Below are 27,884 nucleotides of genomic sequence, written 5' to 3' on the forward strand. Positions count from 1 at the left end.
AAGGAAGAGATCATTTGAGGCTTCTTTGTAATGGGTAGTTCAGAATTGGAAAAAAGATGATGCTAATATATAGTAAAATCAGAAGAGTTTCCTGATCCTGAAGAATGGATCCAAGAGCAATAAGAAAGAAAACTTGAAAGAATTCTTAGCAAATAGGGGAGATAAAAGGCAATCAGGTTAAAGACCCAATTGGACCGTTAGCTTGGTGATCTCTGAGGTCGAGGCTAATTGAGCCTTTACGATCTGTCAGCCCACCTCGACCTTTAAACAATCCGAGTGTCTAAATTCTAAATAGGAAAATGAAATAGATAATAAGTTTAAAAAGGATAAGGAAGATCCTAAACCCCATTATATAATAATAAAAGTCTAGATAAAGATAATTTATTCTCCTCTATCGCTAGCTTACTCTACCTGTATTGTTCCAAATATTGACTTAAGTATCGTAAGTTTTGGTGCTAACAGACATGACAATAGAATTTTTTTTTCTTTTATCTTGTAGGCAGTATTTCTTCTCCAAAACTAGAAATTTACCGTTGAAGGCTGTAAAAGTTATTAAGTGAGTTTCCTGAGCTGGTAAGGATTTTGTCATCAACCGGATGTATTATACAAAATTTGATAATGTGTAATCAATCACAAAACACTGGTAAAGGTAGGCGTTGCATGCAGTGAATAATGTCTCTAATAATGTGTGTGTTGTTTGGAGGGTGACTTTCAGTTTCTTAGAAAAGGGTGTGGTGGGCTATATCTTTTTGTCTTCCACAACAAGACAAATTCTTTCATAAAGAAGATTGAGATCTAGAGAGAGAGAAAATAGAAACAAAAATATATTGATTTTTTTCTTTAAAAAATAAAATAATGAAATAAATAAAGAGAGAGAGATAGGTATAGTATAGGGGTGCGTGTTTTGTTGTGTTTATTTGAAGCATTTTGCCATTTATACAAAAAAGAAAAAGAGAGAGAGAGAGAAAAAGAGAGAGAAAAAGAGAGTTAAAAGAAGTGAAAGAAGAAGAAAAAAGGAGAGCAAAAAAATACACACACACACACACACAATGTTTGAAGGAGGATCGGTATCTGAGCAACTTCATCAATTCTTAACTCCAAGAACAACTCCACCACCACCACCAAATTCTAATTCTCTTCCTTTAATTCCTCTTAATTTTGCTCTTCATTCTCCTAATTTCAATTTCCACCCTTTTGATTCTTATAATGCTACTTCTACTACTCACCATCATCATCATCAAATTCATCTTCATCATCATCCTCATCATCTTTTGCATCATCAATCTCCGAATCCTCATGGCGACGACAAAAATGACGACAAGACGACGACTACGGGAACTGGGAGTAATTTGCAGGTGGGCGTAGATTTGGAGGTCGGTAGAGAGAACAACAACAACAGATCCATTTTGATGGAGGATCATCATATTATTCATTATGATCAATGGAGCAATGATGAGCTTCTTGCCCTCCTTAGAATCAGATCCAACATTGAAAATTGCTTCCCCGAATCCACTTGGGAACATGTTTCAAGGTCATCAAATTCAAACCCCTAAATTAAACAAAATCTTTTGCCTATCATTATTAATATTATTATCACTACTCTTCATTATTTATTTATTTATGTTTTGTTTTTCTAATTAATTAAGCATATATATTCTTTGCTCCCTTGCCTTTCTATTTGGTGGGCTAGTTTAATTCAATTGTACTATATAGAGAGAGAGAATGATATTATGATATTATGTTTTTTTCTCCTTGGGAAATACAATAATGTGTGAGGTGTATAGTTTTAATATACACCTAAAAGAGTAGGAATAAATGCAGGCATATATGTTGGTTGCATTTAGTTTTATTTTATTTTCTTTAATTTAATTATGGTGGGTGCAGGAAGTTGGGAGAGGTGGGTTTTAGAAGGACTGCAGACAAGTGTAAAGAGAAATTTGAAGAAGAGAGTAGATATTTCAACCACATTAACTACAATAAAAGTTGTAGGTTCCTCACTCATGAGCTGAATTATAATCACCATCCAAATCAAGATCAAGATCACCTTCTCCTGATTCATGAAGAGAACGGGAAACCAGACGAGGGTGGCCCCACCCTCGTTGTGGTACCAGAAGAAGGTGAAGAAGAAAACGAAGATAAAGATGGAGAACTTCATGAGGAAGAAGAAGAAGGAGAAGATTTGAGAAACAACAAAATAAGAGCGGGGACGAATAATGAGGAAGAACGGAATGATAGTAGTAGATCAAGTAGTTGCAAGAAGAGTAAGAAAAAGAGGAAAATGATGAGGCAAAAGGAATTTGAATTGTTGAAGGGTTATTGTGAGGAAATAGTGAAGAAAATGATGATACAACAAGAGGAAATTCACTCAAAGCTTTTACAAGACATGTTGAAGAAGGAAGAAGAGAAGGTTGCTAAAGAGGAATATTGGAAGAAGGAACAAATGGAAAGACTTCACAAAGAGCTTGAAGTGATGGCCCATGAACAAGCCATTGCAGGTGATAGACAAGCCACAATCATTGAAATTTTGAACCAAATCACCAATTCAACCACTTTAATTTCTTCATCTCATGAATCCAAAAAAGACTTACAAAATTTACTCCAAAGTTTGAATAATTACAACAAAAATAACAATATCCCTAATTCTACTCCTTCTTCCTCATCCTTAATCCAATGCCAAACGTCAAGCCCCAACAAAAAACCACCTCATGAAAATTCAAACTCTTTCACTAGCCAAAATGATCCAATTAAAAACCCTAAAAACAACCCTTGTTTATCAACCCAAATCCTTGAAGACCCAAATTCCTTCATCAATAATCATTCGAACCCTAAAAGTAAAGAGAAGTTAGATCATGAGAGTGAAGACTTGGGAAAAAGATGGCCAAGGGATGAAGTGTTGGCTTTAGTAAATGTGAGGTGCAAGATGTACAATAACAACACCAACAACAATCATCAAGATGAAGGCCTAAGTGGTGGAGCGTCATTAAAAGCTCCACTATGGGAGAGAATCTCACAAGGAATGCTTCAATTGGGTTACAAAAGAAGTGCCAAGAGATGCAAAGAGAAATGGGAAAACATAAACAAGTACTTTAGAAAAACTAAAGATGTCAACAAGAAGAGATCTCTTGACTCAAGAACTTGCCCTTATTTCCACCAACTCTCCACATTGTACAATCAAGGTGGAGGGAATAGTACCTCCCTGGAAAACTGCCCGATCGTTTCATCGGAAAACCACTCCGACCACTCCGAAAACCACCTTGCAACTTCGTCCTAGAGAATATTTAATTAGCACGGCTCAAATAATAATGTATTTTAAATTTGTATTTGAACCTTTTTTTAGGGAAGAACATATTTTGCTGATTCTTTTCTTTTTCCTTTTTCTTTCTTTGTGGATTAATTTGTGATGATTTTTTTTAGGGGTAGCTGGGATGGTTGGGTAAGGTGGGCAGTACTACTAGTAGTTTGCGGCTATCGTCATCTACGTTCATTTTTTGTGTACTTCGTCTGAGCACCGACACAGGGTGAGAAGTTAGAACCTAAATTTAATTCAACCAATCTGGATTCTTTTTTTTTTTTTTAATAAATAAATATATAATTACTGCCAATTGCTAATATATTTATATATTTTTGCTTCTGCTTTTCAGTGTACATAATTGTTTTGAAATATTCTACTGCTTACTTATGAATCTTTTGCCTTTTTTTTTTAAAAAAACAGAAAAGTTCTTAATCTTTTGGGTTGTTTGAGACTCCGACCAGCTGGAATAATGAGTTAAGTGGGCTTAATAGCACTTATGTGACTAAAACAATTGTTCTAATTACATATACTCGCTTAATTTACTGCATCCTCTCTCTTTCTCTTACATTATTATCTATTTCCTCATTTTTCTTGCTTTGTATCTCTAATTTGGCTTAGGAATATGAACATATGTGTCCACATTTTCTATGTTGGTTGCCACACCAACATTTAATAATAATGTCGTCATTTGAAACTTCGTCTTGAGGCATGGGATGACCTTCGTCTTCTTCATTGATTGTGTGCTTCGTCTCTCCATTTTTGTATTACTTTAATTACTTTGATATAACGTAAACATGTCCCATGAGAATTTTGTAAGGCATCACCCAAAGCATGCATGGAGCATTTAACCAAACAATTTGAAAAGAAAGGTCGGAGGTTTCTGGATGTCCAAGGGAGAGACCTTCAAGCGACGTTCATAAATTAAAGTTGATCACAACGTGGGGAACATGATGCCTAAACTTTTAAAATATTCTATAATAAGTACAAACCCAAAAGAGTACATTAAATGGTATTGGCCAAGTTGATCATAAATTAGGGTTACGTTGGTTACTTGGTGTGGAATAAAAAGATTGAAAAACATCTTCAAGCGAAGTCTACAAGTAGATCAAAATCTTACCTTCACCTACTAAGCTTTTAGACGATATTGAAGCTGGTTGTTTCAGAATATGTCTCGGATTTAAGTCCTCGACAATATTATTTTCTCCAAATTAAAAATGATTTCCACTTGTTCGACTCTTTTTCATATTTCAAGCCCTTAAGTGAAGCGAGTGTTTTACTATATTATATTCATCTTTATCTGCTGACTTAAGTTTTTGGGTACATAAGGATAAATTATTTAGAAGAGAGAGTGTGATTTATTGTTGTGGTAGAGAGAATGATTTGATGTGGATGCTGGCCAATAATGTTATTATTTTGGAATTAGAGCTTTAGATTATAGATGGAATATGATTTTTCATTATCATTCTTGGTTTCTTATTTTTCGTTTTTTTTTTATTTTATGGTTATTTTTGTGCATTTACTAATAATATAAAGCACAAAAAAAGTGCCACGTATTCGTTTCATGTTATGAAACTTTCTTATAGATCTAGATTTGATCAATAAGATGCATATTAAAATTTGGATGTTCTTATCTTTTCTAAAAGCTACGTAATTAATAGAGAAATACAAGGCATCCACAACACAAGCCGGAGGCGGAGTCAAGGCACAACAAAGGAACCAAAGTAGAAGAAACACATACGAACTTAATTAGTGCATTCTATTGTTTGGGGTCGTGTTGGTGTTAGAAACTGTGGAGCCCAAAACTCCAAGCCCATTGCATTTTTATACTTAACCCATAAAACTTCTTTTTGATGGATAAAATTGGAGGTGGGTTATCAAAATAAGTAGCATGAACGGTGGAGATCACTCATAGCCACAAACAAAGAAATGGAGTTGGCTACAATTAGCTAGAAGGAAATTGAAGTGCCGACAGCCTCCTGAAGAAGAAAAAGGCGAGAGATTGAATGTTTCTATTCTCTTCAACATTTTAGTGTAAAATACAGAGTACCTTCTGGATTTTGGGTGTTTCTCTGATTATTAATTATTTATTCCATGATACCTAGTAGTTGTACTAAAAATTAAATGGATCATATTATTGGACTATATGAGGAGAGATTTGTTGCGGGAGTGTGAGTTATTTGTGTTGTTGCACTTAGGTGGAGCTAAGCTCCTTGGTGAGAAAATCTGTAAAAACAAAAATATGTTAAAAATAGGTGTTGAGTTGCGGATCTTGCTCTCTTTAAGATGTTTGGCAGCTTTGCTCTAATGTGTAAATAGAATTTCACGTGCCCTGTTGTCCCCAGGATAAAACAACCTCTAATTTCGTTGATATGAGCTGCACTAGAACCACATCGGAATCCCAACACTCGATAGGCACTTTTATGTTTGGTATACCAAAAATAAATATAAAGAGTAAAAATACAATTTTGGCTGAGAGAGATAATAGACTAAGAGAGATGGGAGAGATTTTAGAAAGGTGGAAATTTTGTTGTATTCCAAATGGGAGGCGGAATGGTGGTTTTATAGTAGATGGGAGAGGCTCCAACGGACACATATTAATTACGTAACTGGTGATTTTATGGTGGATGGCGGAGGCTCCAACGGACAAGTAATCGTTTGTTATTATGTCAGTCAATGAAAAAATCGTCCAACGACTAGAAACAGTTCAATGGTTTATGTCAACAACTAGCATCCACGATCACGCAAACAAGCAGCCACAATCGTGCAGACAGGCAGCCACGATTGTACAACCACGATTGTGCATACAAATTTTTCATTTAACAGTCTCCCACTTAAAATTTTTTTACTAACAGTCCCCCACTTGAAAATTTTTAAAAACATTTTTATTGAGCAGTATCTATTTGTGTAATATCGTGCTTAAGCAAATATGTCTTGCGACTTGAACCTTTACATAGTGACAATGATTTAGAATATTGTAAAGTAATCATCGATTTTGAACTTTACCCCTAACAACATTTGCTCACACAATATTATTTGGGTGAAGTTCTAAATGGTTGTGTTTTAAGGTCTTGTACATATATCCCATTTTACTGAATGCTTTTAGAGAATTTGCCCAGAATTCCATAGGAAGCGACCCTGTCACGCTCTGTCCCCAAATGTCACACCATGCGACCAAATGGAGGATGTGTTATCTAGATATTCAACGCATACCTCATGCGAGATAGCACGAAGAACACCTAGTGAGCGAAACAATTCTTCTTTTCGTCTCTTCGTGAAGATCTTCCATTTGAGCCATAGAGTCCTTTACCTCTTTTGCAGTGAAAACACTTAAAAATTAACACAGTGTAATAACTTAAATTTCCTTCTCTTTATTAGCTTAACGCTTACAGAAGTACAATTTTACAATTTTACTTTACGTAAAAATAAACCAACCACTACAAGAAATATGGGTTTCTATGACAGTTGGGTATAGCCAAAATGAGGTTGGAGGGTGAAGAAACTGTCATAAATGCTAAAAAACGCGTTTTTGGCAGGAAAAGACGGAATCTTTTGGATTTGAAGAATTTATGACAGTTTTTAAGTGTCATAAATGTGTAACAATTTTTAATTGTCATTGAATGTAATAATAACATTATTAGTATTCGTTTCCTTTCCTTTATTGTACACTTCCCCGTATTTCCTATTTTTCTCTAAATACCTACTAAAATCCCAATCTTCTTCCGCTTCCCCAATTTTCCAATTTCACGCAAGGTTCAAGTTCACGCCGCCTCTAGCATTTCTCTGGCTCCCCCTTTCATCTCGGCCTATCATCTCAGGTCATCGACGACATTCATTTTCTAAACCTCACGCCCTAATTTCTCAAAATCTCAACCTCTCCAAACCATATCGACGGTGCAACCCGCTGTCGTTGTCTTCGACGTCTGCCAAGTCCCCCACGTGCCGTTCAAAAGATTATCGTCGGTGAGTTCTTGATATTTCTTTTTTCGTTTCTTGAGTTCGTCAGGATATTAGACAAGTCTGTTTAAGGGTGCTCTATTGATTTTTTTTAATAGAATTACATTTTGTAAAGTATATATTATGATGGAGTTTGATTAACTTTGTTGGAATTTGATTCTTTAGGTGATTTGCTTAATTTGCAACACAGAACATGTGGAATACTCTGCCCATGTTTTATCCATCTTTTACTTATTTTCCATGGCGAATAAAGGAAGGAATAAAGTATCTGACTTAGAGTGACCAAGAAAGCAAGTCAGCTGGAAGGATTTTGAAAGTGATTGCAATGTAGACAAATAACTGTCACGAAATCTTTCTATGATGGCATTTAACTGTCATCATAGGCCATTTTTCTACTAGTTAACTCTGATATCCTCACGTCCTTCTTCTTTCTAACAAGTTTTAGCCTTTCGCGTCCTGGTGTTTAAGCCTCGAATCCCATCTTCTTTCCCTTTGTTGTCCACAATCAATCTCAAGGACATCTTTCAGGATCTTTTTTCCCTCATTTTTCGCTTCAATTGCTTCTTTGAAGCGAATGCTTAGAGGTGTGAAGCTTCTTATTTTCTTCTTTACCTCATTCACCCAAGTACTTCGAGTTAGAAGACAATCTTCAAGACTTCCTTTCTCTGCCTCAACTCCTGGAAATTCTTACGTCTCTATTCCTTGCTTATATAAGGTTTGGGCCTTAAAGAGCAGTAACCTTACCAACCGACTCCTTAAACGTATGATGAGATGTCATGGCTAGCATGTCATGTAAGACTAAAAAGGAACTCTGCCTTTCGTCCTTAACTAGGCTACAATGCTTCATAACCAACCCTTGCATGGCCTCAACGCTTGACAACCTAGGGAGGGGAAACACTTAAGACATAAGTCAAATAGACTTAGTGAGCGACAAATTTTAAGAAAACATTTTTTGAGAAAACACATAGAATCAACGAATCATAATAGTATCAAGCCACAACAGATAAGGTACGTTGCATCGAACAGTTAACACACATTGCATAAACCACAACAATTTAACAATCACACAATGAGCACTACAACACCATACGCCGGATTCATTTCACCATAAGCTCAATTATGAGACTTGGGATTTTCCCCTTGCCTAGACCTGGATTCCACCAGCGTCTCGCCACATTTATTCATTCTTAGACCTGGGAGTCACACTTAACCAACGTCCCATCACTGTCTTACTCAAACTTTCACAGCAAGCGTTACAACATCATATGCTGGGTTCATTTCACAATTAGCTTGGCTCTAAGACTTGAGATTTTCCCTTCGCCTAGACCAGAGGTTTGCTCTCACGAGTATCATGCGAGTTACTTAGGAATTTCACCAGCGCCTTGCCACATTCATTCATTCTCAGACCTGGAAGTCACGCTCAACCAATGTTCCATCACTGTCTTATCAGATTTACACAGCGAGCGCTACAACGCCATACGTCGGGTTCACTTCACACAACCACGCGAATACGATAAGGGAGCAACGACTCACCGCTTACCCTTAACATCGATTATCACAAATTAGAGAAACATCTTATAATTATAACCATAGAGGAAAGAATACTTAACATATAATGTTTATAGAACATCACTTTTCCAAAATGAGAATTATAACAATAGTTTAGAAATCACATTAGAAACTGATTAACCATTCACAATAGTTTATAAATCACACTTTATTACTTTTTGAAGAATACTTATATTCATGGAAAACATTTTCCTTTTGCTGAAGAACATTCATAACTCACTCTTATTTTTAGAAAACATTTATGAAACAAATTTTATCATTCACAAAAATAAGGCTCATAAAACGTATTGGATCATTTACAGAAGGGTAATTGTGAAAAACTTGAATAAAAACTTAATGTGTAAAAGAAATTTAGCTTTAAAATTTGTTAAAACAATCTAACTACTTTGAACTAGAATCTAAGAGAAATTATTATAAATACCTTGTATCTATGAAGATCAAAGGGTATAAATTAAAGATCTTGCTCCCATGCATAGTGGATGTATGTTTGTTAAAACCGAACCACTTTAAAATCCCTTGTGTTAATTCTTCTTCTCCTTGCTTCATCTTCATCTTCATAATCTCACAATCACAAAAACTTCTTCAAAAGAAAAGCTACATAAACACAGAAGAAAAGAAAGAAGAAGAAAGCTTGAGATTTGTTCTTCAGCAAACCCTTCACGAACACAGAGAAAAGGATAGACAAAGGAGAGAAAAGTAAAGTAAGAAAGAGAAGAGGAAGAAGAAAACATAAAGAAAAATAAATAGGTAAAGCTACTTTACCAATTTTACATTCAAAACGTGGCCAATATTTGATCATACACGTGTCAGCTGCTAAAAATTGGTAAAAGAGCTTGCTAAGCAAATCAAGAAAGCTCCAAGATTCAGATTCTTGATTCAAAGAAACTCAAATTGGCAGTTGCAAGATATGATATTGAGAAATTCGATGGAGTCTTTACCTTATGGAAAGCAAAGATCAAAGCCATTGTTGGCCAATAAAAGGCATTAAAAGCTCTCACGGATCCAGAAAAGCCAACTAAAATAATGACTCAAGAAGAAAAAGAAACTATGGAAAATGCAGCCTATGGTGCCATAGTTTTAAACCTAAGTGACAATGTTCTTAGGGAGGTCATTGGTGAACAAACAACTTATGGAATGTACAAGAAATTGGAAGAACTTTATCAGTCCAAAGACCTACCAAACCGTGCATATGTGAGGGAGAAGTTCTTTACCTTCAAGATGGATGACAACAAATCTTTGACAAAAAATCTTTGAAAATTTAAGAAGTTGTCTTCAGACTTCAGAGAATTGGGAGACAAGATTGGTGATGAAAATGAATCTTTCATTTTACTAAATTCACTTCCAAAAGCATACAAAGAAGTAAAAATGGCTCTCAAATATGAAAGGCAAAAAATCACCACAGATGATGTAATATCAGCAATAAAAACCAAAGAACTAGAGTTAAATTCACAGAGGAAATATCAATCAAATGGTGAAGGTCTATTTTCAAAAGGTAAAAGCAAAAGCCACTTTAAAGAAACCAAAGAATGCACATTTTGCCACAAAAAGGGGACATCTTAGACAAGACTGTTTCTTTCTAAAGAAAAAGCAAAATAAAAAGAAACAAAAGGAAAAACAACAAGAAGAACCAAAGGCAGAAGCATCAGTAGTAGATCAAACTTCATTTATGTATTCAGATGCCTTAACCATCTCAGAAAATTCAATGAAAACAGAAGGCAATGAAGAAACTCATGACTGGGTTCTTGATTCAGGGTGTTCATTTCATATGAAACCATTAAAGGGTTGGTTTACAACATACAAAGCTTAGGATGGAGGCCTAGTATACATGGGAAATGACAATGCTTGCAAGATTACAGGTATTGGTTCTGTTACTCTTAAATTCAAAGATGGGACAACAATACTTCTTAGGAATGTGAGGCATGCTCCATCCTTGAAAAGAAATTTAATTTCTCTTGGTATACTAGACTCTATAGGCTATGTATACAGAGGCTCTGCTGGAAAATTTGAAATAATTAAAAACTCTAAGATTGTTCTTGTTGGTACAAAAATAAATTGACTCTTTCTTATCAAAGAAATGTCCATGAAACATGCTGCATTAATTGTCTCTAATGATAAACTAATTGAAAGAGATTTGTGGCATAAGAGACTTTCTCATATAAGTGGAAAGGGATTGAAAATATTGTCAGAACAGGGCATCATTCCTAAAGGAGTAGCTGAAAAACTCTCTTTCTGTGAGCACTGTGTAATTGGTAAGTCCACAAGGCAGAATTTTCAAAAGGCTGAACACAACACCAAATACATCCTAGAGTACATCCATTTCAACCTATGGGGACCCTTACAAACACCATCTTTAAACAATTCTAGGTACTTTCTAACTTTTACTAATGATTATTCTAGAAAAAATTGGGTTTACTTCTTAAAAACTAAAGACCAAACTCTAGAAAAGTTTAAAGAATGGAAGATTATGATAGAAAAACAGACTTCTAAACAGATTAAATGCTTAAGAACTAATAATGATTTAGAATTTTGTAGTGAGGAGTTCAATAATTTTTGTAAAGAACACGAAATAAAGAGACATAGGACTGTGAGATATACACCCCAACAAAATGGTGTTGCTGAAAGGTTAAATAGAATAATAATGGAAAGGGTTAGATGTCAAATGTCAAATGCTTTGATTCCAGAAAAATTTTGGGCAGAAGTTGTTTCCTATACTGTTTATACCCTTAATAGATGCCCTCATAACTCTACAAACTTCCTAACACCTGAAGAAAAATGGTCTAAACACCTTCCAAATTTACAAAACCTTAGAATTTTTTGCAGTATAGGGTTTGTCCATCAAAGTCAAGGGAAATTAAAACCTAAAGCAATAAAATGTATGTTCCTAGGATTTACAGAAGGTGTTAAAGGTTTTAGAATGTGGCATCCTATAGAAAAAAGATGTATAACTAGTAAAGATGTGGTTTTTAAGGAAGATATTATGTTTATGTTTGATAAATCTAATGAAACTTTTGATTCTGATTATAAACCTAATAAGATTGAGGTAGAGCATCTACCAAACAATGAATCAAATGAACTTCCTTGTACCACTGAGGAAGAATTAGAGTTAAGCAGCTCCATTCTACCTACTCTAGAAGAAGTTCCTTAAGAAGAAGAAGACTTATCACATTATTCATTAGCAAGAGATAGACAAAGAAGGGGAGTCCTTCCTTTTAGATACAGCGAGGCTGATTGTGTAAACTTTGCTCTAAATGAAGTAATTCATCTATATGATGATGAACCAAAAATATTTGATGAGGAAGTAAGCTGCCTTAATGCTAGACATTGGATAAATGCTATGAATGAAGAAATGGAATCTCTCTCTATAAACAATACTTGGACTTTGGTGAAACTACCTAGAGATCACAAAACCATTTCTTGCAAATGGATCTAAAAACTAAAAGGAGTTCCCGGTCTTCAACCTCTTGAATATAAAAGTAGGCTTGTTGCCAAAGGCTTTACCCAAAGAGAAGGAATTGACTATAATGAAATATTTTCACTATTGGTTAAGCAAACCTCCGTTCGAATGCTTCTTTCATTAGTTGTTCAAGAAGATTTAGAACTTGATGTTAAAACAAAATTCGTATATGGTGATTTGAGAGAAGAAATCTACATGAACCAACCACAAGGATACATTGAAAAAGGTACAGAAGACCAAGTATGTCATCTTAAAAGGTCCATTTATGGTCTAAAACAATCACCAAGGTGCTAGTATAAAAGGTTTGATGATTTTATCTCTAAACTTGGTTTTCACAAAAGTTTCTACGATAGTTGTGCATTTATAAGTTCAAGTTCCTTCTTCTAAGGTCTATTTACTCTTGTATGTAGATGATATGTTGCTTGCAGGAAAATCTAAAATTGATATCAAAAGAGTAAAGACAACATTGAAGGAAGTATTTGATATGAAGGAATTTGAGGAATAAAAAAGAATTCTAGGCATTGACATCTCTAGAGAAAGAACAAAAAGGACTCTCACCATAAATCAAAGTAACTGCTGCTATAAGGTATTTAAAAGATTCATTATGTTAAATGCTAAGCAAGTAGTTATTCCTCTAGCACAACACTTTAAACTATCAGTTGCAAATTGTCCAAATCCAAAAAATCTCAACCATGTTAAATACATGGCAAACATACCTTACTCACAAGTGGTAGGCAGTATAATGTACTTAATGATTTCAACTAGGCCTGATCTATCTTACTCATCTAGTTTAATAAGTAGGTACATGGCTAACCCAGGAAAAATGCATTGGGAAGCAGCCAAATGGGTACTTAGGTACCTAAAGGGATCTATGAATGCTCAATTAATGTATAAATGTTGTCCTAAAGATTTGTTTAAGCTCTATGATTTTGTAGACTCTGACTACGCAGGGGATTTGGATAAGAGAAGGTCACTAACAGGATACTGTTTCCTAATTGGAGGTAATGTCCTAAGCTAGAAAGTTTCTTTACAATCAGTGGTGGTCCTATCATCTACTGAAGCTGAATATATAGCTCTTGCAGAAGCTATCAAAGAAACTATTTGGTTAAAAGGACTCCTGAAGGACTTTGGCATATCACAAAAATCTGTAAAGATTTTATGTGCTAATCAAAGTACCATTCCTTTGTAAAAAACCAACAATATCATAGTAGAACAAAGCACATAGATATTAAATTTCACTTCATCAGAGAACAGATTGAAAAACAAGAAGTGGAAGTGCTTAAATTTCATACCAGTGAGAACGCAGCTGATATGTTGACCAAGGTAGTCACTCGAACGAAGCTTCTCAAATGCCTTCAAATAATCGGTTTCCTGGAACCTAAAAAGAAGTGACTGCAGCAATAAATGGGAGTCAAGACCTTCACAAATTTTTTAATCTATGTCTTTTAAGGTGGAGATTTGTGAAAAACTTAAATAAAAGCTTAATGTGTAAAAGAAAATTAGCTTTAAAATTTGTTAAAACAATCTAACTACTTTGAACTAGAATCTAAGAGAAATTATTATAAATACCTTGTATTTATGAAGATCAAAGGGTAGAAAATAAAGATCTTGCTCCTATGCATAGTGGATGTAGGTTTGTTAAAACCGAACCACTTTAAAATCCCTTGTGTTGGTTCTTCTTCTCCTTGCTTTATCTTCATCTTCATAATCTCACAATCACAAAAGCTTCTTCAAAAGAAAAGCTACATAAACACATAAGAAAAGAAAGAAGAAGGAAGCTTGAAATTTGTTCTTCAACAAACCCTTCACGAACACAGAGAAAAGGATAGACAAAGAAGAGAAAAGTAAAGTAAGAAAGAGAAGAGGAAGAAGAAAATGTAAAGAAAAATAAATAGGTAAAGCTACTTTTACCAATTTTACATTCAAAACGTGGCCAATATTTGATCATACACGTGTCAGCTGCTACAGTAATCAATCATAGGTAATGCTTGTAAATCACATTTATTACTTCCAAATAATGCTTGTAAAATGAAACAGCGTAAACAGTGTAGTATTCACAACAAAACAAATAGTTCATATTGTTACTCATAGAAGATACCTAGTCTCAACTTATTCCTTCTCGGCTTTCGACTTTCTCCCTTTGTCTGCAGTTGAAGGAACCGTCCGTTTAACATTCAAAACCTTCTCCTCTTACTTTCATCAGAAAACTAGAGTCTCTTTTTGTCGAAAACTCCCTTCTTCTTTTGGCTTTGACTCTATTTATAGAGGCCTTTCACCTCCAAATGTCACTTCCATGCTTTATATGTGTCGTCTTATTAACACACTGCGTTACGTTACCAATCCAAACTTGACATGTAACTAATCATCAGTGACGATTTGACTTTTCCTTGAGATGTACACCTTATTTCTTTGGAAAGTCAAACTTTTAATTGTTTGACAATCCTTTTCTCTTTCTAAAAAGTCATTGTTGTTTCCTTCCCCACAACGAGCTGTCATGTCGCTTGACAAGACATTTACTTCCTTACCTCAATCTCTTAAGGAGTATATACTTCTTCTCCCAGTATCCTGCCAAACGCCTTGCTCTTGGTGCCCAATGTAATGCCTTCCTCGCCAGTTACCCTTATCACGTTGTCTACCTTTATGCGACAGAATCTTGGCTTACGCGTTTCTCTTTGTGTCACCCCACTCTCTCTCTTTGCATCTTTTCTTTCAAAACTTCTTAGCACTTTTGAAATCAATCTTCTAGTAAATGCCCATTTCCTTCTGGATTAAGGCCTCACAGGCCCTCACCTTCACATCCACAAAGGTGAATCTATCAAAAGTACTTCTGTAGCTATGTAACCTATTTGACATTAAGTATAGAATTCCTTAAGAACTAAATTTATCCATTTTATTCGCTTCAAGATATAATGCTAATCACTGAATCATAAGAACGGAACTCTTAGGTATTTTAGCATGATTCTCTTCATATCACTTGAGATCAGCTATTACCCATTGAACTTGCTTCTTGGGATCTCTAATCTTTCAAGTTCGGTTTACCTCACAAGTGATTTAGTTTTCTATAAGCTTGACTCCCATTCTTTCGAGGTTTTAAAAACCTTCTCTCTAACTAGTTCTTTCGTAAAAGGATCAACCAAGTTATCATCGGATCGTACATAATCCACTATCACTGCACCAATAGTGGGAAATTCTCTAATAGTGCTATGTTTATGATGTATCTATTGTCTCTTTGTCGTTGTAATAGTGGGTATGAACTTTTGCGATAGTTGCAGTGCTATCATAATGGATTAGTATGACTGGTACCGGTCTTTTCCATATTGGAATCTCTTATAGTAAGCTACGAAGCCATCTTGCTTCTTAACTAGTGATAACTAGTGCTATCATTTTCGACTCCATCGTTGACTGGGCTAAAATAATATGTTTCTTAGATTTCCAAGCAATAGCTACTCCTACTATATTAAAAATATAGCCACTTATAGCCTTTAAGTTATCCGAGAGGGAGTTCCAATCAACATGGCTGTAAACTTCTAGTATAGCTAGAAACTTTTGGTAATGTAATCCTAGGTTCTAAGTTTTCTTAAGATATCTCATTACACTTTCTACAACATTCCTATGAGACCCGTACCTAAGAAACGCTTAACATTTAACTAAGTGTTTACGAGAAGGCGTTTTAATTAGAACTATGCAATAAGAAGCATGCATTTGGAGTTCAGTGTGAGCTAAATAGAAGCCAAGGAAAGCTAGGAACGTGGGCTGAATGTCCTCACCAACTAAGGACTAGGCGATAAGAAGTAAGGAAACTTCTGAAAAATTTCCTAAGTATACTTAATAGGTCATGTGTAAAGGTTTAAGCTAAGCATGGTTAAGTTAAATATCAAGCTTCCACGTGCACCACTAAGAGCAAGAGCTAGCAAGTTATAAAGAGGTTAAGGATGACTAATCCAATTTAGGACTAGTATAAATATAGATTGAAGTCATATTGTTAAAGAGTCTGCTGTTGGAAATATGATAGGAAAAAGTTAAGTATAAGCTAATCCTAGGCGTTAAAAGGAAAAGTTGAACTAGGTGTTCTCTGCGAGAAGGAAAACAAGTCATAGTGAGTGATTTATTTCTTTAAAGTGTTTATATGTTGAAAGATTTCCTTTAAAAGTTTTTACTCATTTGAAATGATGATTTAGATTTTGTTTAAGGTATGATTTATGATGTTCAAATGAATATGAAATTGTGTTTAAATCATTAGTCTTCTTCTTGTTAATGAGCTAACTATTATGTGCACATAAGGAGTAAAGGCAGTCATGTAGAAAAGGACTATATGATGGAATGAAGTCGACCAATGCATAAAATATGTGTATTGAGTTAGGCGACCTGAGCAACAAGAAGTGAATTAGGATATTTTCGGATGCTATTAATGAAAAGGATATCACAGTAGTCTAAACGTGAGATGATGAGTCAGCGTAGAGAATGATTTAGGTTCTTGGCAAAAGGAATGTTAAATGACTAATGTGTATTTATGTGATATGATGTATTTACGCGATTTGATCTATAGATGAGCTTATGAAATGTTGTGTTTATATTGAAATATATGTTCTAAAATTTTTTTTCTTAAAACTTCCTCACTAAGTCTTGCGACTTACGTTTTAAGTTTTACTCTCCATGTGTTCAAGCGATGAGGCCAAAGTAAGGGAAGGGTGAACAGCTGCTAGGCGAGAAGAGGATGTTAGGCATTTAGTTTAAGTTCTAATATCATTGTTCTTTATGTCTTGTAATGGGTTGTAGAACGCATGGTTAAAGATTAATGAAGAATGTTTTATCTTATTGGTGTTAAGTTACTTTGCATTGCCTAAAGTATAAATTTTAGTTTAAGTAAAAAGTAATCAGGTGATTAACCAAAGCTTAAGGACCTCAAGCTGAGAATTTTGGCGTTTAACGTGTCAATGCTCAAAGTCATACTGCGTCTTGCATTGCTTGTGGGATGGGATGTGACAATTTCAGTGTTCTAGGCTAGGTCTGTTAGTAAACCTACATAGTAACCCTACAACATAAGCTCTATTTAGTCTAGTGCAGTCAGCAACATATCTCAGATTGCCTATGATGCTCGTATACTGAGATTGATTAATACTATCGCCAGTGTTCTTGAACAACTTAACACTAGAAACATAGGATGTACAGGCTTATTTGCTATCAAAGTAGTTGTGTTTCTTAGGGATCTTCTCTATGTAATGAGATTAATTTAAAGAAATTCCCTTTTCAATTCTAGTGATTTTAATTCCTAGTATTACATTAGCTTCTCCTAAGTCTTTCATGTCAAAATTTGCACTCAACTTTGATTTTACATCATTTATGAGGTGTAAGCTTGATCCAAAGATTAACATGTCATCTACATATAAGTGTACAATAGTGCATAAGTCATTCTCAGACTTATGGTAGATGCATTTATCACTCTCATTTACTTTGAATCCTTTAGACATGATTAGATTATCAAACTTTTTATGTCATTGCTTAGGAGCTTATTTTAGTCCATATAGGAATTTACCTAGCTTACACACTTTAGATTCTTGACCATGAACTATGAAACTTCAGGTTGGTTCATATAGATCTTTTTTTTCTAAATCACTATTTAGGAAGACAGTCTTTATATCCATCTGATGTACTAAGAGATTGTTTTGGGTAATGATAAAAATTAACACTCTAATTAAGGTGATTCTGGTTACTGGGAAAAAGTTGTTAAAAAGTCTATGTTTTCCCTTTATCTAAAATCTTTTGCTACTAGTCTAGTCTTATACTTATCTACTGATACATCAAGTTTGAGGAGCCTATTTCTTTGTAGCCAGAGGTAGGTGAACTAGGTGCCAAGTCCTATTTGATTCAAGAGAGTCCATTTCATCATTGATAGCTTCTTGCAATTAGTCAGTATCTACTGAGGATAATGCTTCTGTTAGATCTTTAGATCTTCTTCTGCATTGTACATTTAGAAGTTTTCTCTAAAGTCTTTTATGGTTCTCACTCTCTTACTTCTTCTAGGTTCATGATCTACTTCCTTATCTTAGGTTTGGATCCCAAATAAAGGCAAGCTACTGGAACTTGAGCCTCCACTAGTTTGTCTATTTAGGCCTTTACTATTTCTAGATTTAAAACAAAATTTATCTTTGAAGAAATATGCATCATTTGATTCTATGATTACCTTATTTTCTAAGTTATAGTACCTATAAGCTTTATTATTTTCAGCGTTTCCTATAAATACACACTCATAGCTCTACTGACTAGTTTCTTTCTTTTAGGATCAGGAATTCTAACATAAGTTAGGCAACCCTAAGTTCTAAGATAAGATAGGTTTGGTGTTTTATTCTTAAGGATTTCATAAGGTGAGGTTGCTTTGTTTGATTTAGGAATCCTATTAAGAACATAATTAACTATTTCAATTATTTCATCCCACCAAGATGGTCCTGCTCCTGAATCAAGCAAGATAGCAACTACTAACTAAGTTAGAGTTTTATTTTTTCTTTTAGCTTTTTGATTCATTTCAAGAGAATAAGAAGCAGTTCTTTTATGTATTATTTCTTTTGAGTTATAAAACTTATTAAAGCCAATTGAATCATATTCAATTTCACTATCACTACGAAGTCTCTTAATTGGTTTTTTTATTTCAGTTACAAATACCTTAAATATGTCAAAATCATCACTTTTTTTAAGTAATTAAATGAAAGTAAAATCAGAACAATCATCTATAAAGGTTATAAAGTACCTTTTACTATTCTTATTTTACATGCTATTGAGTTCACATAAATCATAATGAATTAATTTTGGTGGCTCAGTTACCCTAGTTATAGAGATTTATTAAAGTTATAGAACACAATATGTACCATACTTCTGGACTAAGGTTTCTGAGAGTTCTTCTAGTTGTTGGGACCTCGGTTTTGAACCTTCATTTTGTTTCCTTTTGATTTTAGGTCTGGTTTCAGAACGACAGTGGACTTCTTTCTGGGAACAACGTTCACCTCCTCCTTTTGATCATGATTTTGGGCCTCCCCTTCATCCTCAGCCAGATGATAAAACTCTCGAATGTGAACTCTTTTGTCTTGTGCTTTAGAGTATTCTAAAAGTTCTTCTATAGTGAAGGTAACTTATCAATAATAACAGCAACTTGAAACTGCTCATTAAGTGGCATACCTTCACTAATAATTTCATGAGCAATTTTCTATAGCTGGTGTTATTGGGCCTCCACGGATCTATCTTTAGTCATTTGGTATCATAAGTATCGACTCACTGCATACTTCTTGGATCCAGCCTCTTCGGTGTCATACTTCTTTTTCCATGCATTATAGATTTCTTTCACGGTGGACATAGTACTGTAGTAATCATAAAGCTCATCAGTAGTAAGTCCATTAAGAATAAGATTCTTACATATAAAGTCGGACTCTGTCCATGCAGCATGGTTTTGGATTTCCTCCTCAGTTGGATTTTGGGCTGGTAGTGTCGACTCTTCGGTAGTGCAAGAAGTGACAACATTTTTGAAAGTTAGAAAAAACATCAATTATTTCCAACGCTTTAAATTTTCTCCTTTGAAGCGGAATGTTCGATTGAGATCGGAGGTCATAATGTTGCCTTGAATTGCACCAGCCATCACAGTAGAATAAACGTTAAAATGGTTGTTGCACTTCAGTAGAGCTAAGCTTCTTGGTTAGAAAATCTGCAAAACAAAAACACATAAAAAATAGGTTGAGTTAAGGATCTTGCTCTCATTAAAACGTTTTACGGCTCTGCTTAAATGTGCAAACATAATTTCATGTGTCCCGTCGTCTCTAAGATAAAACTGCCTCTAATTTTGTCAGTTGAGCTGTATTGGAGCCCCACCGGAATCCCAACACTCGATAAACACTTTTATGCTTGTTAGAAAAAAATAAATATAAAGAGTAGAATTAAAATTTTGGTCAAGAGAGATAATAGACCGAGAGAGATGGGATAGATTTTAGAGAGGTGGAAATTTTGTTGTATTCCAAATGAGAGGTAGAATGGTGATTTTATAGTGGATGGAGGAGGCTCCAATGGTCACATATTAATTATGTAATCGGTAATTTTATATTGGACGGGGAGGCTCCAACGAACAAGTAACCATCCATTATGATGACAATCGATAAAAAACCGTCCAACGACTAAAACAATTTCAACGAGTTATGTTGGTAACGTAGTACGAAGGTTCTCAGCTTGCCAACATCACTCATAGATTACCAACATCGCTCATAGCTTACCACGATTTGCCAATCACGCTACCACGATCGCTCACAGTCCATCAACAATTAGCATCCACGATTGTGCAGACAAGCAACCATGATTGTGCAGACAGGCAGCCACGATCATACAGCTATGATCGCGCATACAAATATTTCATTTAACAATTTGCAATTTCTTCATTCTAGTAGAACCTGCAAAAGATTGGATGTAGTGTCGAGTTTGGGTAAACTATTACTTTTTTTTATGTCATTCTCTTTTCCCTTCATTTTATTATTTGTTATTTTATGATTGATTACTTATTTGACTCTAACCAACTTGATATATTAAATTAAAAAAGTTTTGCCTACAATTTTGAAAAATCAAGTGTGTAAGAATTAAGTTCTAGTCATATGTTTTTCTTTGATTCAAATTTGAGTTAGATTTGGATTTGCTGATGTTTATACTTTCAATCAATTGACATTTTTTGACTTTAAGTAATGTTTATAGTTTTGAACCTAATTCTCTTTCGAATTTTGATCTCAGCCTGATGTAAAGTAAGAATAATCTGAATACCCGACAACCCGGATTATCTAATCCATATTATATGAGTTGGGTTAGATTGAGTTAAAATTTTTGGTTTTTTCGGGTTGGGTGGGTCTCGGGTTGGAGGTTGTAAAATTTGGGTCAACCCAAACCAGCCCGAATGAATAATATATATATATATATATATATATATATATTATAGAAATTTTATTATTTATTTAATATTTATGGATAATGTTTGAAAGTTTGAATTTATGGATGTGTGTATTTATCAATGTTGTACAACAATTTTAAACCATATAAACATTAGGAATGAAAAAAATAATACAACCCGACAATCCAACCCAACCCAACTCATATTTTAAAGGTTGGGTTGGGTTGAGAATATAATTTGGGTTATTCGGGTTGTCAACCTAACCAACTCGAAAATATGGGTTGGTTGGAAATGTCCCTCAACCTAACCCAACCCGACCCATTTACACTCCTAATGTAAAGGAAAAAAAACTTCATAATTCTTTACTATACCGATCATTATTAATTTTTGAAGATTTTATATTCCATAGTTTGTCTTCAATGATATGAAACTAAATCTAGCATCAATTACGTATAAAGTACATTGTTGTGCCTTCCAAAGAAGGACTTCAATGTATAAGTTAATGATTATTTAATATTATCTGAATATATGTTGTATAAGTTTATTTCTCAAAGCATTAATGTATAAGCATATTTATTTTGTAATTGTAGCATCTGCTCTCATTTCTCTTTATTCGCATGTTGCGCCTATACTCAAGTTTAATGGACTCAATTTCTTTGATTGGTGTCAACAAATCTAATTTCATCTTGGAGTTTTGGATCTTGATTTGGCACTCTTAAGTGAGGAGCCTGGTACAATTATTTCTGCTAGCAGTGATGATCAAGATAGATCTTTCTATAAAGCTTGAAAAATATCAAATAGATTGAGCTTAATGTTTATGTGAATGACTATAGCAAACAATATCAAGTCCACAATTAAGAAAGCTGAAGATGCTAAGGAATTTATGAAATTCGTGGAAATATGTTCTTAGTCAGAGTTGGCTGATAAGTCACTTGCTGGAACACTTATGAGTACTTTAACCAACATCAAGTTTGATGGTTCTCGTACTATACATGATCGTATCCTTTGAAATGACGAACTTACCAGCAAGATTAAAGACCATGGGTATGGAAGTTAATGAGAACTTTTTGGTAACGTTTATCTTTAATTCCTTACCTTTAGAGTATGGTTCATTCCACATGAACTATAACACTCTAAAAGATAAATGAAATGTGCATGAATTACAAAGTATGCTCACATTTAAAAGGAAGCGAGGCTTGTGGAACCAGTAATTCACTCTGCCAATCTCATGCATCACAAAGGAGTTGGAAAGAAACCTTAAAAAAATGGAAAGGCAACATGGAAAACTAAAGGTAAAACAGTCATCTGTCTCAATCCATAAAAAGGAACAGATTAAGGATATGTGTCATTTTTTCAACAAACCTAGGCATTATCAGAAGGATTGTCTAAAATGTAAGTCATGGTTCGAGAATAGAGGTAAGCATAATGCTTTAGTATGTTTTGTATCAAACTTGAGTGAAGTTCCTTATAATACATGGTGGATCGATTATGGTTGTACCATTCATGTTTTCAATACGATGCAAGGATTCCATACGACCCGAACCACAAACCCAAATGAGAGATTCATCTTTATGGAAAACAGAGTCAAAGTTCCAATTCAAGCAGTGGGAACCTATCATTTAACAGCTGACACGTGTATGAGAAATAGACCTTTTGACTACCATTTTTTGTCCCTTCTATTTCTCGTAATTTGATTTTCTTATCCAAACTTAATAGTTTAGGTTATTACTTTAAACTTGAGAATGGGTATTTTAGTTTATTCAAACAAAACATTTTTATTGACTCTGGTATTCTTTGTGATGGCTTGATAAATTTTTTTGCTGAAAGTTTGTTCACCCCACATCATAATGTTGGTACTAAATGTGGCCAAACTAATGAATCATCAACTTACTTGTGGCATAAATGTTTGAGTCACAAGTCCAAAGAAAAAATTGAAAGATTGATAAAGAATGAAATTCTTCAAGATTTGGATTTTACTGACCTTGGAATTATCATTATTGTATGCATGACTTGCACTTGATCAGACATCAATTTTGTTGTAGGTATACTAGGCAAGTATTAAAGTAATCTAGGAATGGATCACTGGAAAGCTGCAAAGAAAGTTTTAAGGTATACACAAGGAACAAAGGATTATATGCTTACTTACAAGAGATCTAATCATCTTGAGGTGATTGGATATTCATATTCATATTTTTTCAAGTGTGTGGTTACACGAAAATACACTTTTGGCTATTTGTTCCTATTAGCTGAAGGGGCAATTTCATGAAAAAGTGCAAAGCAGTTTATTATTGCTACATCCACTATGGAGGCTGAATGTGTAGCATGCTTTATGGCTACAATTCATGGTTTATGGCTGTGGAACTTTATCTCAGAACTTGAAATTGTCGATTGTAATGCAAAGTCGCTGAGAATTTATTGTGATAATTATGCAACAGTTTTCTTCTAAAAAATGACAAGTATTCTACAAGTGCTAAACATATGGAATTAAAATACTTTGTCGTTGAAAAAGAAGTTCATAAACAAAGGATGTCAATCGAACACATTAGCACTAGACTTATGATTGCAGGTCCACTGACTAAAGGATTGTCATCAAAGACGTTCAAAGATCATGTTGAACGTATGTGCATTAGTAGATATCATTATTGAAATCAAGATTATGTCATTTGACACTTAGAGCTCATTTATTTATTGTTTTTTATTTTATCTCATAGTTTTGTTCTTATGATTAGTATCATACATAAATGAATTATGTAAATCAAACAGGACATCATCTTTGATAAAAACACTTATTGTTGGACTATTATTGATTATCTTTATTATAGATCATGGTAATAGAAGAACCATTTCAGTGATACATGGAAGGGAGTATGTTAATGCAATGATGTATGAACACCATGCTTTTTTGGTAGTTTCTTTGACTTGACATGATACGTTATGAAGTTTAATTTTATGCATTATGTCTATGAACATGTATGGTAAATAATATCAATGGGGCAAGTGGGAGAATATTAGATTTATATTAAATATAATATAATTATTATTGTGGCTCATATGCATTATATGCTATTTTATATCTTTCGAGCCTATTATTATATTTGGTCCATTAGGTAAAAAGATAAGGGAAATTGCATCAAAGGACAAAAAAATTTAGAAAAAGACAGTCAATTACACCTATTTTTTGCATATTGCGAATATAGAAAATATGACAAGTAATTAATGATATCAGATGGCTATCATACGACTATTAGAGGGCTATCAGATGACTATCAAAGAGTTATTTGCTTTTAAATTTGTTACTTTTGCAATTTAGAAAATGTAGTGACATGGGTCCTATTATCATAAATTTTTTTGCTAGTTTTGCAAGCACCCAAAAAGATAATGTCTTAATTAAACACCATGATAAGTGATATCTCTAAATAGAACTTTAGGGATTGGTTCTCTCACTGCCTCATTCAAGTAGTTTATTCTTCCCCATCAAGAAAATTAATTAAGTTCTAAAGAAATGTCAAGTGAAAGAAACACAATTCATCAGAAGATCATTCATGGATCAAGGTATATGTAACAAACTCAAAGTTCATGGGTGAAGAGACTTACCGATGAATAGTGGCGGCGTTACAGTGGGTGAGGCGGCGGCGCTTTACAACAGATTGGGTGCCAGTGGCAGCGGGTGCGAGTGGCGGCGGGTGCAGGTGGCGGTAGATAGCGTTTGGGCGGCGGCGGACAGAGGCTTTAAGGCGTTTGGGCGGCGGCGCGTTGCAGATCGGGTGCGGCGGATCTACGTGGGTGGCGGTGGTTTTGGGCGGGTGGGCGGCAGACAGCTTGGGCGGAGGATAAACTGGGCGGCGGATAGATTGGGCGGCGGATAGACTGGGCGGCGGACAGCGTGGGCGACGGACTGGTGGACGGCGGGCAGCGTGGGCGACGGACTGGTGGGCGGCGGACTGCGTGGTGCGGACTGAGTGGGTGGCGAATTGCGTGAAGGGCAAATTGCGGCGGCGGCGTTCGGCTTCAACGATGGGACTGTTGCGGCTTCAACGGCGACGGTGGGTTACGGTGGTCGGCGTCCAGCGGCGGCGATAAGATTGGATGGAGGCTTGAGATATTGAGATGGAGGTTTGAAATATTGAGATAATAGAGTCTTAAGATGGATTTGGAAGAGAAAGGGGGAAAAGAAGGGGAAAAATGAAAATTAGGATTTATGAGGGAAGTTTTATAAATTAATTTATTTTAATAAATTGTTTTATTAAAATTATTTTTAACAAATTAATTTTAATAAATTAATTATTACTATCAATGCCTTCATTTTTTATTTTTATTTTAATTGATTAAATAATTCATAGATATAATTTTTTATTATATACTAATTGTTTTATTAAAATAATTTTTAACAAATTAATTTTAATAAATTAACTATTGCTACCCATGCCTTCACTTTTTATTTTTATTTTAATTGATTAAATAATTATGAGATATGATGTTTTATTATATATTAATTGTTTTATATATAAACAATTTATTAAAATAAATGAATTTATTTTAATAAATTGTTTTATTAAAATAATTTTTAATAAATTGTTTTATTAAAATAATTTTTAATAAATTAATTATTACTACCAATGCCTTCACTTTTTATTTTTATTTTAAGAGATTAAATAACTATGAGATATAATGTTTTATTATATATTAATTGTTTTATATAAACAATTTATTAAAATAAATTAATTTATTTTAATTTTATTAAAATAATTTTTAACGAATTAATTTTAATAAATTAATTATTATTACCAATGCATTCACTTTTTATTTTTATTTTAATTGATTAAATAACTATGAGATATAATGTTTTATTATATATTAATTGTTTTATATATAAACAATTTATTAAAATAAATTAATTTATTTTATTAAATTTTTTTATTAAAATAATTTTTAACAAATTAATTTTAATAAATTAATTATTACTACCAATGCATTCACTTTTTATTTTTATTTTAATTGATTAAATAACTCATAGATATAACAATAAATTAAATAATTTTAAATTTAATTAATGACTACATTGTTTGGTCTTTTGTATTTAATGGGTTTTCTTAAATAAATTTTAAATGTAAATGGATTTATTAATTTAATATTAGAAAAAAAAATTGTTCAAGTTATGTACCTAACCATTTGACTTTACTTTTAAAAAAATTAAAAATTAATAAGAAAAATGATAAAATTATAGTAGTGTTAATTTAATTTTGTAATAGAGTGAATGAGATAAAAATGATGAATATCGTGTTTTAGTCTATAAATGAGGGCCCCAATTTTGTGGTTAGTGGGAAATATTTTTTCTTGATGGGCATTGTTAATCAATCTATCGTTTTCTTGATGGGCATTGCCTATGATCTTATCGCAAACCCAAAATTATAATTCTTTTTCTTGATGGGCATTGCCCATCGTTTTCTTTTATATCCATCAAGAAACCCGATCCATCAAGAAAATTCTAAATTCATGAAGAAATCCAAAACAAATATATTAATTTTTTTTCGATGATGGCCATTGCAAATCAAGAAAATTCATCCCTTGATGGATCTTGTCCATCAAGAAAACCTAGCTATCTGGATGAGCATTGCCCGTCAACTAATATATTATCAATGATATTTATTGTCCATCGAGAAATAGTTTTCTTAACGTTTGTGGCCCATCAACGAAACTAAGGGAACTTTGCCCATCAAGGAAATTAATAATCCACATTTTTTACGATTAATTGTATTTCTTTAACAAAATATGGAAACTTTTCTTGACGTACATGACCGTCAAGATAAACATTGTATCAAGAAAAATATTTTTCTTGATGGTCCTTTGCCATGACCATCAAGAAATACAATTTTGCGTGCATCAAGAAAGATCAAATTTGTAGTAGTGGTATTTTATTCTTTAACTAAATTTAATTTGGGAAAATCATCTAGTTCAAAGATGTTTGCATTTATTGTATTATACTAATGTTAGAATTTTATTATGTAATCATGAAAATAAACTTTACATAGAAAAGTAAATTGAGGTAAGCATGATAGTTTCAAGAAGAGGAAAAAAAAAGAACATGAGATTACCTTTGGCAATTAAGATCAAAGATCATCGAATTTTCATTGATTTATCATTGGAATTGGATTATTGAGTATATCGATCGAATTGACAAGTAATGTTTGTTCAGACTATCTTCCTAACAAATCAATTCATATTTCAATTTCTAAACTAGGTGTTATGTAACATCTACTACTTAGTCAATCACATTATGCCTTCGATTGATTAGAAAATAGTAAAGTAAATTGACCTAGTCTAATGATCGAGCAGATTTCGTTGCCCAAATACATATTACATATTCACCGAATTATTCACTAGAACAGTTTTAGTGGCAAGATCGGGTCAAACTCAAGGAACATATAATTTCTCAAACAAAAGGTTTCCAACCCGAGGTAACCGAAGGAGGGGATTTGATGGTTTCAATCACGAATAAAAAGAAAATAGCAAGACAAAATAAAATTAACTGAATTCAATATTAAAAGAATCTAGCTTAGATTAAACGGAATACCCTAATCAATGTATTTGATCGCGTGTACATCATTACTAACTTTCTAGGCTTTTTTCACCTAACAAAATCAATAAATTTTTCCTAAGTAACTAATTGATATCAATCAAACCATTGTGAAGCATACTAAATCCAAATTAAT

The 27,884-nt window shown here is 33.7% G+C and overlaps 1 protein-coding gene across 2 annotated transcripts; it reads left to right on the plus strand.

The window, feature by feature from the left end:
• Nucleotides 1–906: 906 nt before the first annotated feature.
• On the plus strand, nt 907–3,602 carry LOC103501019 (trihelix transcription factor GTL2). 2 transcript variants are annotated; one of them, XM_017047420.2, is made up of 3 exons: nt 907–1,531; nt 1,885–2,495; nt 3,415–3,602. In XM_017047420.2, exons 1-3 carry the CDS (start codon nt 1,050–1,052, stop codon nt 3,435–3,437), a joined length of 1,116 nt encoding a protein of 371 aa, XP_016902909.1. In that variant the 5' UTR covers nt 907–1,049; the 3' UTR covers nt 3,438–3,602. The 2 variants fall into 2 exon arrangements, with proteins under 2 accessions (XP_016902909.1, XP_008462720.1); XM_008464498.3 differs by having other exon boundaries at nt 911–1,531; nt 1,885–3,552.
• Nucleotides 3,603–27,884: the final 24,282 nt, after the last annotated feature.

This window comes from Cucumis melo, chromosome 2 (genome assembly GCF_025177605.1).
Source record: "Cucumis melo cultivar AY chromosome 2, USDA_Cmelo_AY_1.0, whole genome shotgun sequence".
Taxonomy (NCBI): domain Eukaryota; kingdom Viridiplantae; phylum Streptophyta; class Magnoliopsida; order Cucurbitales; family Cucurbitaceae; genus Cucumis; species Cucumis melo.

Coding starts and splice junctions, on each gene's coding strand:
- LOC103501019 (XM_008464498.3), top strand. CDS start 1,050: ATGTTTGAAGGAGGATCGGTATCTGAGCAACTTCATCAATTCTTAACT. Junction 1,532..1,884: donor ACTTGGGAACATGTTTCAAG/GTCATCAAATTC, acceptor TGGTGGGTGCAG/GAAGTTGGGAGAGGTGGGTT.